This window comes from Chrysoperla carnea, chromosome 2, assembly GCF_905475395.1.
Source record: "Chrysoperla carnea chromosome 2, inChrCarn1.1, whole genome shotgun sequence".
NCBI lineage: Eukaryota > Metazoa > Arthropoda > Insecta > Neuroptera > Chrysopidae > Chrysoperla > Chrysoperla carnea.
This window is the reverse complement of record NC_058338.1, coordinates 56,455,719-56,470,367: the sequence shown is the minus strand read 5'-3', so window position 1 is coordinate 56,470,367 and position 14,649 is coordinate 56,455,719. Positions and strand designations below refer to the sequence as shown.

The 14,649-nt window shown below is 29.3% G+C and overlaps 1 protein-coding gene and 1 non-coding gene across 2 annotated transcripts in view; one reads left to right on the top strand and one right to left on the bottom strand.

The window, feature by feature from the left end:
- Positions 1–14,649, bottom strand: part of LOC123292796 (cadherin-89D) — a 73,472-nt gene that overhangs the window by 12,820 nt on the left and 46,003 nt on the right. Inside the window, exons 8-11 of the mRNA XM_044873511.1 lie at positions 7,355–7,828; positions 2,587–3,223; positions 2,263–2,440; positions 500–779 (exon numbers count right to left, since the gene is read on the bottom strand). Coding sequence (XP_044729446.1) covers positions 500–779; positions 2,263–2,440; positions 2,587–3,223; positions 7,355–7,828 — 1,569 coding nt within the window. The remainder of the gene's footprint in view (positions 1–499; positions 780–2,262; positions 2,441–2,586; positions 3,224–7,354; positions 7,829–14,649) is intronic.
- Trnaa-agc lies at positions 6,922–6,994 on the top strand. The gene has a single exon. It is a non-coding gene; the product is annotated as a tRNA-Ala (tRNA).

The window sequence follows — 14,649 nt, the reverse complement described above, 5'->3', positions numbered from 1 at the left end:
CCTGATTTAGGAAATTGTTTTATGAAAATTTATATAACGAGTTTAAACTGAAAATAAAATATACAGGGTATGTCAGAATGACCGCATACGGATAATATTAGGTTTTCCAGCTAAGAGATACTCTATATCTATTGTTTTTATTGAGAATCCTCATCTACGATAAACAATCTGTTGTTCATAACAACATCAATGCACATCAGTAGTTTTTAGACACTTTCGTGGCATACGCAAGTGTCAAAAAATTAATTATGTCTCAATTTGGTAAAAAAAACAGCTGTTTTATCGGAGATGAAGGTTGATATTTGCGACACTATGGTACTGAAATCTTAATTCTAAACCCAATAGTGTTCCTACTTTGGTCATAACTTTGACGAAATTGTTTTTTTGTTCTCAATTGTGTTCTATTGTGAAAATAATAGTTTCATACTTTTCTAAAATATTTTTAAAAGAATTCGTAATTCATGTATTTAGAATTTAGACAACTTGAATGAAAACTTACTTGATAAATACCAGCTCCACTTAAAAATCCTTTGTTATATTCAGCAATTACAGTTAAGCGATATGTATCCCTTTCTTCACGATCAAGTCCTTTTTTAGTATACAATGTACCATCTTGGGATATCGCAATATAGTCAGTCACATCGGGTTGATTTGCAATTACAAATCGTAACGATTTTGATGTTGTGTTTTTGGTCATATTTTGATAAAATAATCGTCCAATTAGTGCTCCAGACATATTTTCACGTACTCGAAATTCAATTGGTGCTCCGCTTGTGCCTCTACAAACACATTAAAAATTATATCATAAAATCTTACTTTCTGTTTAGACAGAAAATTAAATATCAAATTCAAGCTGCCTAGATAAAGAAGCTGCGTTCTCGAAAACTAAACTATTAATCGTCATTTGAGCTCCCTTTTTTGAGTTTACAGTATAAATTATAGTACCAAAATTGTATGTTACTTTTCGATTTTTTCCATAGGTACTTATCTTTAAAAAAGAGCAAAAATTTTTTATTTCGGATTATGTTAAAACCCCGAATACAATGTAATTTTCACTCGTAAAATACGAATATCTTATTAAAATGAAAATTGGACGAGTTCCTGAGATGCAATTTTGGATTGGATTATAATCTCGATTAAAAGATAATTTTCAACCACAATATACGAAAATCTGATGCATGTGATAGTTAGACGAGTAATTTCCGATATATAGCCATAAATCGAATACTGACACACTACCTCGGTGCGAGTTAAGGCTACGTCTCGAAAACTTTAAGTCAATTCATCAAATGATCCTGATTTTTATATTTTTGGGTTAAATTTGCCATATAGAATGCGAGGTTCATCAAATTCTGATTTACTTCCTTAAAAAAATTAATTATTTATTTCCAATTTCGATGAATTTAATTTGATGATTTGACATGCAATTTCTGATAAAGAGAGAGTTTATGCGATATCCTGATAACTAGAAATCTAAACAAAACAGTAATCTCATTGAAGCAGTAATCAAATCTAATTATATCCTTTTTTATGAAATGTATCGTTTTTGACCATGTGGTAAATCGTAAAATCTGACTAGATAAAATAGATAATGTACGACTAATGGCCACCGAGATGGTTGTGGTAATATCTTAGTCGTGAGGGTATATCTATCCACACATTATGGCGAAGAGCTTTGCCCGACAAGTGAGATGATAAGTAGAAAATGAACCAATTATTCAACTAAACTACAAAATTTATTTATATTAAACTGAAGAAACAAATAATGACGTTCCTACATATATATGTCTCCTAAATTTATTTACAAGCATAACAATGTATTTCTAGACCATTAATGGATTCAACCAATCCATATTCAGAAGTTTGTAAACAGAATGTCATCTATGAGAGAATTCTGAAAGCAAATGAACCGACATTGCTCAAATAAGCATCACTATCGTCGTTTTACTACGCAGAGACTGGTTACAAATTTATGAAATCAATAAAACTTGTGATAGTCTCATGATAATGTATACGTAAGTATAAAATTATTCGTATAGATGACGCCGTTGTGTCTCTGTATCTTTTTCAAGCAATCATATAGTTGAAAAACTGTTCTCAATTTGCATAATGTATACAACCGTTTTTAGCCGTATAAACCGAGCATACAGCTTCAACTTCTTTCTATTATTAGATAAAACTATTCTAATTCAATCTTTCAAATTCATTGTATCCGCGAGATAAAGTTAATTTTGAACATTAAAATATGTTATCATTCCTTACTTCATTAATATTCCTCGTTCATCATCGGGATCCACAACATGGATGGTAACATTTGTAACCAAAGTTAAATCTTTTTCGTTTGTAATAACCGCTTCAAAATCATAAAGTTGTCTATGAAAACGGTCCAATTCACTTATAACGGTAATCGTTCCAGAACGTTCTTCCACAGCAAAGGGTACTGAAATGATCAAAATTATTTATTAAATATCACTTCCTGAATTATGAAATTCATTTGAGATTTCATATTAGTGAATAGAAAAATTCCGATTAATTAAATCATTTTTACTAGGGACTAATGTAAAATTATTAATTTAAATTCTTTACCTCCATCATGGTAACTGTGCAAGAGATCATATACCACATTACTTTTACGAGCAGCTTCATTAATTCGAATCTGACCTACACTGGTACCAATACCTACATTACCACCGACCCAAAATTCATACGGCGCTCCAACGAAGTCTGGTAAATCATCCTCAGCACGAAAGCCTGGACGTATAACATCAACAGTTACGACTGCCAAAGAAAAACGACGCTCACTTGGATTGGCTGGTTGATCTGATGCTTCGACAAATAATGCATGACGTCCTTCAATTAATGGTACATCCGTTACGGTTATTCTTCCAGTTTGTGCATCGATACCAAATGGTAATGGGCCTGTTTTATTTGATGTCTTTTGTAAGTCATACAATACCATCCCATTTCGTCCTAAATCTGGATCAACAGCTTTAACTGCACCCACAGTGTAACCCAATTTAACATCATTATTGATTGAAAATTCATATAAATTACTTGGAATAAACATTGGATTATTATCATTGGCATCAAGTAATGTTACATGCACAGTGACTGAAGAGGAAGCATTTCCGTTAGTAATTACACTTTCCTCTTTTTCTTTTGCATAAACTTTCATTGATAGGGTTTGTTGTTTTTCACGATCAAGAACGGATTGATCGCGTACCTAAAAATTGCAATAAAAACATTAGTATCATTAAAATTATTTCAATATAGCGATATTGGCGAAATTTTTGAAAGTTCCGTATTAGAAAATTTGTTTTTAAATTTTAGAAGCAGCTATGACTCTCTATCAGTCAATCTGTTGGCATTGCCTAAATGAATTATATGATCGAATTTTTCATCGGTAAACGATGAGTATAAGGATTGTACTTGGCGAAAGGATTGAAATATGACTATATTAAAAGAAATATGATGATTTTAAAAGTGTTCTGTTAATCGAAATTATGCAAGAAGATGCAATAAGGCTCACGAAAATGTATAGATTATGGCTATGAGTGGTCAAGTAACAATTAAGGTTCTAAAACTGGATAACGAATTTTTCGATTAGTTATTCACACAAATCTTTTATTTGATTAAACATTAGCTTCTTCTCATTTTAGTGAACACTAAAATACTTTTTCATCTTTTTACTGCTTTTCATGAATAGTAGCTTGAATTACATATCCCATTGAGTCGAGGAAACTTGATATTCGTGTTTTTACTTTATTTTATTGCGAGCTAATTAAAAGAGTTTGCGATTAAAGTATAGGGAAGTAATATTAGTTGAAGTATTTTTCTTAAATATTCATTTTTTTTCAGATATAAGCAAAGTGGATTGTTTTGGACTTTTCATATTATAATAAAAACAGCTTATTCAAGTTTTATTTCATTTTTCAAATCCATAAAACTCATATGAATAATTAAAAACATTGCGCCGATGAATTAATTAGCAATTGTTATATCTTTTTTTTCTACGCAAAATCTAACAGTTTAATGCAAATGACTAAACAATATAAAATATTTTAATAAATATTTGAATTAATTAATTAATGTAACACAATATCTATCTATAATTCTTTATAAATGCACATGCAAAGTTATGTTTGATAGGATCCTTACTAATTCTATAAATGCGAAAGTATCTTTGGCTGTCTGTCTGTCAATATTTTGGACATGAAAATAGGCTACTTAAGTTTTAAAAAAATTAATGTCTGAAGTGGTGAAAAATAAGAAGCAATTTTTGCCGTGTTTACAGTTGAGGCTTGGTTATTGAAAAAAAAAACACGATACTCGAAATAGGTTTGTCTTGAAAAAATCGTATTAATTACGTTAAAAAACTTTAGATTGTACTAATCTATAAGAATTCTAGATTTTGCTAATCATTATTTTCAATTATGCACTGTGCCCTATTTGAGTTTTATTTATTTTTATTTTAAGGGGTCGCTATATAATTTAGGTTCTCAAACTTAATTTACCCATGGCTCACTTTTAGAATAATTTCTTCGCCCATCACTACTCTCCCCCGCACTATGTACTAACCAGGTCTATATTTAGTAATTTTGTACCTGTGGGTAGTTGAAGAATTTACTTGGTACGCAGTGTTTTTCCATACCATACTTTTCCTACACACTGTTTAAATTTAAATGTATCCCCACGTAAGCTCCCTCAAGTATTTATCTATTTGATGAATATTCGCCGAACTTTTTCACCGCTTCGATCAAAGTCTTCGCGTCCGCAAGAGAGCGTCATCTCTTCTAACGTCCCCTAGAAACATTCCCGCGCCCACAAGATTGACCACTTTGAGGAGAACTACTATATACAGCAAGCTAAACCATCTCTCAGACTGAAGGTTTCGCAAGGAACTAAGAGGATTAACCGAGTCAAAAATGTGGATTGAGGGATTGTATATTAGATAAGAGGGCTTAGGAGGTCCTGGGTATTTTGAGTTGTAATAGAATTGGAGGGTCAAGGACAATGGGCAAAGTTTATTTATTTGTATAGTTTTGTATTTCTAAACATCTTTGATATTAATTTTAGAATAATTTTGAAGAAAAATGTTACCGTCCAGCGAAGTAGGTAGATAACGGCTAGTTCATTATAAAAGTAAAACATTTTTGCATTATAATAAAAATAATATAAATAAAAGTAAAAAATATTTATGAAAATATAAATTGTACATTTCTAATAAAGTAAAAATATTTTAATTGTTCAAAGGATATATGGTTGACCAGCTTAAATAAAACTCTTTCACTTCTAATTATAATTACTTACAATTATAATTAAATTAAATTACTTTATTAAATATGTGAGAAAATAAATAACATGTAATAAAAATATATACGCAAGTTATTTTTTCAATAATTTTTATCATTATAAGCGAACAAAATTTAATTGAAAGCTTTGGCCTACTTTATTCATGATTTAGAGTGGAAAAAGGATATATTATATTCTCTCATACACAGTTAAAATAACAACACACACGAATTCCTGTGAACAGAAGGTATAAATATAAGATATAAGAAGGTATAGATACAGAAAAACGCATGTTGTTTGGATTCAAGTTCGAAAAAGATCTGAAAAAAATATTGAATTTGACCTTCAAAGCTATTTAAAAGTCGATTAAAGCTCGATACTGATGCGAGATCGAAAACCACTATAACTTTTACCAAAAAAATAACTAAAAATTTTTGTTTTTTTTTTCGAAATATGGATAGATTTAATGCCAAAATTTTCTTAACAAACAATTTCTACCAAATCTGTTTTAATGATGAAAAATGTATAAAAAAAACTGTTGGCACTTTTATAACGAACAACTTTATAATTTAGAGTGTTACTCAATCTCTTATCAGTTACGCAATCTAGTTGACATTGCGCATCAAATTCAAATTCAAGGTCGTTTTAAGATGGCTCTAAACTTCTGCAACGTATACAGCAAATTAGAAACCTCCCAAATTAGCAGTGTTTCTCTACTATATTATGCATGTATTATACATATAAACCTTCTTCTTGAATCACTCTACCTATTAAAAATACCGCATCAAAATCCGTAGTTTTAAATATCTAAACATACATAGGGACAGACGGATAGTGAGAAGCGACTTTGATTTATGCTGGATTCTTTCAAATGTACTTATATAGTTTTATCTAATGATTGCACGTTATTGAGTCCAATCCCGGCAGTTCAATAAAATATAATAGACCCACAAGTGCCACCCACAATAATTATTTACATGTAAAGATGTTAAACTAGTTTAAAATATTTTTATAAAAATTTCATAAAAGAATGTTTCCGTTGAAAGTGGTACTTCCCTAATAGTATTTATTGATTCACTTCTAGACATAATAAATATTATAAAAACATCGTTATTAATACCGATGTATAGTGCTGCAGATAGATCCAAATTACTTGGGAAGTATAATCAAAATTCAAATTACTTAGGGAGTATTCTCTTATCACTGTCTTTAAAAAATCTCCACTAATCGAATAAAATATAATCACATAAAAATTCTGGACCATTTGAATTACCACTTTGAGTGCGCACCGAACGCAGAGGCTCAGTAGCTAATATGTTAGTTTAGAAGTTATAAGCCTGCTTCGTTTTACCTGCTGAGGTCGTTTTACCCTCCTTATAATCAAAGACATCACTACAGTAAAATTATTGAGAGGGCACAAAAATGAGGCCAAACAGATGAGATACTACTGGGCGCTATTAAAGATTAATATTATTACTTTACTATTTTCGTGAATTGACATTTTGGATTTCTAGCCGCAGTACTATACTATTACAAAGGAAGTGACTTATTTTTAGATTCAAATGCTCTTGAATATATTTTAAATCGAAAGTGCGTTAGAAACTATTCGTTTGTACATTTGATATCAACGGGGGTGTAGCTCAAATGGTAGAGCGCTCGCTTAGCATGCGAGAGGTACCGGGATCGATACCCGGCACCTCCAATGTTTATTTTAAATCAATTATTTTGTACACATTTATTATATAGTTAATGATGTGAGTTATTTGATGCATTCGTTTGAAAAATTTGTTTCTGCTCATAAAATGAAAATTGTTAATCACCTAGATAGTAAGCAATGGTTTGGAGATGAGAAATGTTGAAATTTTTCTTGATGCTTTAGAGAAATATGGATATAAATTTTAATATTTCTATTCCGATGTATCTATACTGTTTAGGAAATATCGATTTGAGTATTATTAATAGTGACCAAAAAAGCGTCGGTAATCAAGACGGAATTTATCGGTAGGTGATTTCCTACTTTGTTTTATCGAATATAAAGTTATATTTAGTTTTAAATACATACCGTTAACCATCCAGTTCTTGAATCCAAATTAAATGCACCACTACGATCACTTAGTACAAATGCAAATTCACCATTTTCACCTTGATCACGATCATTTGCTACAACTTGTAAAACACTAAAACCATTTGGTAAATTCTCTACAATTGATATATTATAAAAATCAACTTCAAATTCCGGTAGATTATCATTAATATCAATAACTTCAATTTCAACTCGCGCTAATGCTGTTTTTAATAAATTATCGATTTGTGATGCTTGTAATTGTAATATGAATGTATTTCCAGGAAGTCGTGTTTCCATATCTAAATCAATTTCTTTTTCTAGAAAAAGTGTGCCATTCTTTGGGTCTAATGCAAATAAACGTCGTTCATTTCCTGCCACAATATCATAACGTATTGGTGCATCCAATGCAATGTCTTGATCGTATGCAAATATAGGTGGTTTAAATTTTAATTCTTGGTGTATTTGATTTCCCTATAAAAAAATAAAAGAAAAGTTTAAATATAATTGTTTAATTGTTTAATTTAAAAAATTTATTTAGTGTACAATCTTTTGAGTCCACAATTAATTGTGTAGCTTTTAAAGTAAATGCCAATTTATGGGATGTTTATGGGTCTTAAATATTTCAAGATTTGGTCGTGCAAATGCAAAGTCTGTTTGTAAGTGTTTCTTTGATATTACTTAAGGATGTACGAGCACCAAGGCAATTTAAAATAAAGCTTGATTTGTTTTTTATATATAATTGGACTAAGTCTAAATCTATTCTGAATATTTTAGGTGGACGGGGGGGGGTTGCCTGATTATTTAAATAAATAAATGACTTCAAAAGTAGGCATATTTAACATTGGTTTTATAGTAAAACGGTATATGGATGATATGTTTTCATAGATTTTTCGAAAACTAGTCGGTGGAAATTTAAAAAAACTAGTTAAAGCTAAAACATTAGTAAATTATTGAAACAAAAAAAACCCACTGTGCCGGACTAATTAAGGATGTACAAGCACGGTAGTAAGGACAAAATTAAAAAAAATATTTTTTTTCTAGTTTGTTAGTGAATTATGTTATAACTTGGCAATATAAGACGAAAACTAAGAATAAAATTTCTCGATATCAGGAGTAATTTTCAAAATATCGAAAATTTGTTTAATTATTTTGCTGTCAATATTTCGAAAACCGGCGCAGATATAGAAAAATTTTAGTCCTATTATAACAAAATTCATCATCAAAGTTGAAAATAAGGGAAAAATAATTTCAACCCTAAGTCTAAAATTGCCTCGTACTAACATCATTCATTTCAAAATATCTAGTCTGTCATGACAACAAAGCTGCACTCCAAAAAGGTAGTTTTAAAAATACTTGACAAATACAACTTTTTGTCTTGACAAAATGGACATTATTTGTCAAAAAATGACGAAGATTTACGTATGCTTTATATATATATCTCTTTACATGTACTACCATTAGCATAAAATATTTAATCTCAACAAAAAAGCCCAAAAAATGTAACCTATGTTTTACTTTGTTGAAAATATTATCAGAATTTAAAGATAAGGAAGGACCGACAGATCGCAATGAAAAAGTGACTTAAAACCAATCAACATAAAAAAGCATATTATTGAAATTTCTCAGTTTGAACTTTGACTAATCAGAGAGGCTAATAAAGGCTCAAAAACCATATCATGGAGTTCCATAAATTAAAGCTCAAAATGGTGTCAATATCTTTTAAATGCCACAGCACTTTTGTACAGAACATTTTTTTCATTTTTGAACATCAAAATCATTGTTTATTTTTTCATTGAGTCATAAATTTTGTTTTAATAAAGATGTTGAATGTTGATTGAGAGCGTGAACTAATTTTTTTTTGTAATTATCCATGTAAAATAAATGTAAAAATATTTAATATATCTAATAATAAAGAATTAATAATTGTTTATGTTTATTTCTAAATATATTATCATTTTCATAAGTAAAGAGTAGGTACATGTACACTAAGTAATTATTATTTAAAATAATAATACTAATTAAATAAATAAAAAATTATTTTTTAATTATTAAACTGATCATCATATTAATAACTTTAGAAATAAATATCATGTTACAGTCTAAGTGTTCATTCATTGTTTTATTAAAAATAATACTTTTTAAGGTGGTTGATGCATTACTTAACTATTCCATCAGACGTAGATTATGATTAGCTATATAAGTTTTTCAATCCAATGACAATTAGTTATTATAAACTAATTTCTAAACATTTTAGTTTGTGAGTACTAAACTTTACTAAATACTATTGAATACTACAAGTGAAATTAACAAAATTTTAAAAACCCCCGAGACATTTTTTGGGTATGGAAATCTAAACCCACACTTGAAACATAGCTAAGAATATTCCCTATTAAATTACTTTCAAACGAAACAAAAAATTCAAACTGGTTCATCCATTTAGGTGCTACGATGCCACAGACAAATGCACAGACACACAGATAGACAGACACACATACCGTCCCAACTAATAATGACCTTTTTTTGAGGGTTAATAAACATTAATTTTCATTAATTACTCTTTCATTAAATTAATAATATTTTCATTTTAATGAAATAAATAACGTACAATATTTAGACAAACAGTTCAATAAATGTTTCATCAAGTCTTATAATAAAATAAAAACCCGACTGCCTTAGTTAAAATCTGAAAAGAAAGATACATGTCCAGTAGCTTACACAGCGACTTTAACAATCGTGGCCTATTTAAATCTAAACTGGTTCTAATCTTCTCAATAGTGGGACCCGACTGTTAAAGTTGCTATGTAAACTACTGGACTTGCTTTTTTCTTTTCAGACTTTATTTAACGTAGGCGGGTTTTTGAAAAAAACCCTCTTATTATTCTATATTAAAACTTTAATTATTCTTTATTAAATCTCGCAATATTAGATAGGAAAATGGTTTTCTGTGAAACCTTTTCTAACCCATCCTAAATTGTTCTTTGAATCATTCTGATCAAAAGCTCTCACGACCAGAAATATTTTTAATGAGTAGTTTTCGAGCTATTTTAGAAAGGGTTAGAAAAAGTTTCACAGAAAGCCATTTTCCTATCTAATATCCCGGGATCCTTTGCCTATTGTATTAATATAATGATAAAATTACGATATTATAAATATTTCCACGAAGTGGTTTTAAATTCGATTCTACATGTAACAAGTAGTAATTTATAACACCAACAACCTAAGTATGTAATGATATAGAATTTAAAAGTTTCATAGTAATTTGAAACTCTTAGTGGTTTATAATTTGAGAATAGGGTCAAAGTTACTTTGATACATATAATTCAAAATGTATATTAATGTATATAAATGTATATCAAATAGGTATTAATGTCTCTATTGTTGCGGGTAATAGTAATAAATATTTTCAGGTAAGGTTCAATTCAATAATATATACTAGAACAAGGCGCCGGTGGCATATCTGACTGGTTCGGATTACGCAAATAACTGATACGCAAGATACTTAACAAAGTATTACAAAATACCAACGTGAAACACATTGTTTATTACTTCAATATAAATGTAATTGTTTTTTAAAGCTATTCAGGGCTAACTCGCACGAGAATAAAATAAACAACTACAGGCTTCACAGGCTAAATTTGTCTTTAAATAATCATTTAGGAACCACCGAGAAGTTTCATTAATTTTTTTTTTTGTCATAAATTCATATATAAATGAAACAATAATTTATCTCAAGTATAATTTTCTTTTAAATTAGTAATTCCTTTTTTTATTAATTATTAATAAAAAATAATTATATTTTTGAATAAATAAAACGGTAGTGGCGTATTAACCTCCGTTGAAGCTGGGAGCCAATCAGCTGAGAAACAAATTATTTATCATTATTCATGTTATTTTATCGTTTCTCCGTTCGATGGAGTTACGAAAGCGAGGTGTTGACGTCACTGCTGTTTAAATTTATAGTTAAGAAAAACATTTTCAATTGTAAAATTACATGAAAAATCCATAAAATAATTTTTTTTATTTTTCTTAATAATTAATAAAGTAATCTTTCGAAAAAAATAAATATAAAAAATAAAAAAACATGTAACTTCTCTACAAAAATGATCATATCATACTTTTTCGTGAATGATTACTGTACTTTTAATCATCTTTTGATAACTATCTGATGACCAGCGTTGTGACCAACATTTCTAGCTTTTAATGACATTTTTATAAGCAGCGTGAAAACTTTCAGCTATTTTCCGAGGTATAAACTCTAATATAATAAAATTATGAATACAATTCAATATACAGTTTTCAAAACTTTGAAATTTTATTTCTTTTGGATATAATAATAATAATAATAATAATATTTATTTATTCTTAAATTTTTTACAAAGTACATAGAATATAATCGAGCCCTTGAAATCAAAAATAAAACACACTTATTAAAGAGGTAGATAACATAAGTTTAAATTCAGAATAATAATTTCAGTCCTTTTTTTCACCCTTTCAAATATTTTCATATCTTAATCCTAAGACGTCGCTAAGGAAGTGAGGGGCACTTGCCCCTTTTTCCTCTATGACTCGAATAAATTAACAAAATGCGAATAATGTATTTTCCCATGCATAATTTCCATCCGCAAGATCGAGTTTTGCGTCTGCGTGATACTATATCAGTTTTTGCCCTTGCGAATCTTTTGAATTTGATTTGATTTCTTTTAAAATGTTTAGTTCTTCATTTTACAGCTATAAATGTTATCTGGTCACCATTCCTACCCTCTCAACTCTGGCCAACTTGTTTTATATGCTTCTTTTGCTTTCCTTTTTTTTTGGGAGATGATTGATTTTATATAAAGATTTGAGACTAAATAAAACCCGTCGGAGAACTAAATCAATTAAGACTTCGCACAATATTCATTTAACACCACCGTGTTCCACATAAGTAGAGACAATATCTATTAATAATAAAGAAGTGAGTATACACGTCAATATTTGTGGCATTTATTACCTCGATATTTATGATATATGATTTACTAGAGTGATATCCATCCGCTTCGCTGGGTTTAGAAGTAGAGATTGATAAAGATTGCTCAACATTTCTCTCGCTTATCCCCTTTCTATAACACTCAAAATAATGGTAAAGATTGTTTTACACTGCAGGAAATATATATGTATGGTTTTTTATTTTTTTTTTAAATGTATAATAGTTGTAATTATTCATTTAGTATATTAGAAAGATGGCCGTGAAATATTTTATATTGACTATTTTTACAGAAATCTGTAATTTATGGTAATGCCAAAATAATATTTTTTTTTTTTTTTTTTTAATTAATATATCTTTATAAAATTTATGTCATGTGTTATTCTGAAGTATGGGCTATATTGCTGTACAGTTTCATTAAAAATCCTTCGCTAGTTTTAGCGTGAAAGCGTAACAAACAAACAAACATGCTTACTTTTGCATTTATAATATATAGAGATGAGGAGAATGCCATCATAATTGATATGTGTCAATTAGGTAGATACCTATATATCAACCGCAATAAAATTGTATTGTAAAATCATCGTATCGATAAATTTTAAAAAATTAATTAATAATAAAGTTAATATGTAATTAAATATAATTATTGTCAATATATAATAATATCTTATTACAAATTTATTCAAGTCAATATAAAAATTAATTACAAAAAAATAATAATTTTATATTATAATCATTTGTGTTTCTTAAACAAAAAATGCTAATTAACCTTTTGTGCTTGAGTAATGGTTAATTTTCATCTTTATGTATCTTTTTGGGTTTGTTTATCTCTAGATAGTAGTTTCCAACTTCCATCTACTCTACTAAAGAGTAAAACACTTAAAACCTGTCTAATGATACTAGTACGAAATTGAAACAAGTGAAAATAAACAATTGACTATGTTAACTGTTGAAATACCTTGTATAGACGCTTTTGATTACGCAATCGTTTGTTTTTTGACATCGTGTAAGTAAAGAATGATAGTTTCTCTTCAAATAAAAAGTTGTTTATTTATTTATAAGGAACAGTTTTACATATAAACAAACTTTGTTCTCTCGGTTCTCTCTAACGGATATAACTAGATTGGTCCTGCGGATCCAAGATCCAATTGGCATATATTGCTCGTTTACGAACTGAACCTCACTTTTTACGTCCTGACCAGGCTATAAAAAGTTGAGCTTGGTATCTCTTTTCATTTTTGAGTTTTCGTGGTCAAAGACGGACAGTCGGCAATGAACTCTTTAGGGTGATTTTTTGAACACCCATTTTATGAATAGTTTTTTATACTCATTGTATCTTAAATATAATTTATGCCCAAGAATGGGTGAATAATCCGAAAAATAGACCGAAAATTTTATAGGCCTGAATTATTTTTTGTTTAATTCTGAAGTTTTTAGCCCTTGCTTTAAAAAATGGTATTACACAAATTTTTTTCGGTCTATTCTTTCCGGATCTATTTTTTTCGATCTTTTTTTCCTAAATCCAATGTTTATACATGCGTTGCATGACGAAATTCTCACGAGAACGAATATTTAAAAACAATTGAAAAAGCAATGAAATTCATACAAAGGACGTCGCAATATTAGGTTGGAAAATGGCTTTTTGTGAAACTTCTTTTAATCCACCCTAAAATGTCACTTGGGTCATTCTGATCATAAGCTCTCACGACCGCAACAATTTTTAACGAGTAGCTTTCGAGCTACGGGCGTTCAAAGCTACGAATATATTATAGTTTTAGAATATGACTAGGAAAATTGCTTTCAGCGAAACTTTTTCAAACCGCCCCCAAATCGTTATGATCAAAAACTCTCATGACCACCAACTGATTAACGAGTAGTTTTCTAACCACGGGCTATATAACTATAATATATGTGAAGCATTGATCGCTCGTGGCTCGAAAACTACCTTTTGATCAGAACTATTCGAAGATCATTTCGGGGGGGGGGGGGTTTGAAAAGTTTCACAGAAAGCCCTTTTCCTAGTCGTATAGGTACTATAAATATTATATATGTGTAGCTTTGATCGTCCGTATTTCAAAAACTACTCGTTAAGTAGTTTTGTGGACACTAGAGTTTTTGATCAGAACCATCTAAAGTATTTTTATTTACCCTCCTAATAATTAATATCAGACAAAGCTGCAGCGAAAGTGTCCGGGTTTAGCTAGTATGTTAATAAACTCAATTTTCAAATTTTGAAATTTTAATTATTCATTTTTTAAATTTATTTAAAATTAAAAAAAGTACAGCCATTCCAAATTTGTATTTCTCTCAGTAGTCTCCATGCCTGCCT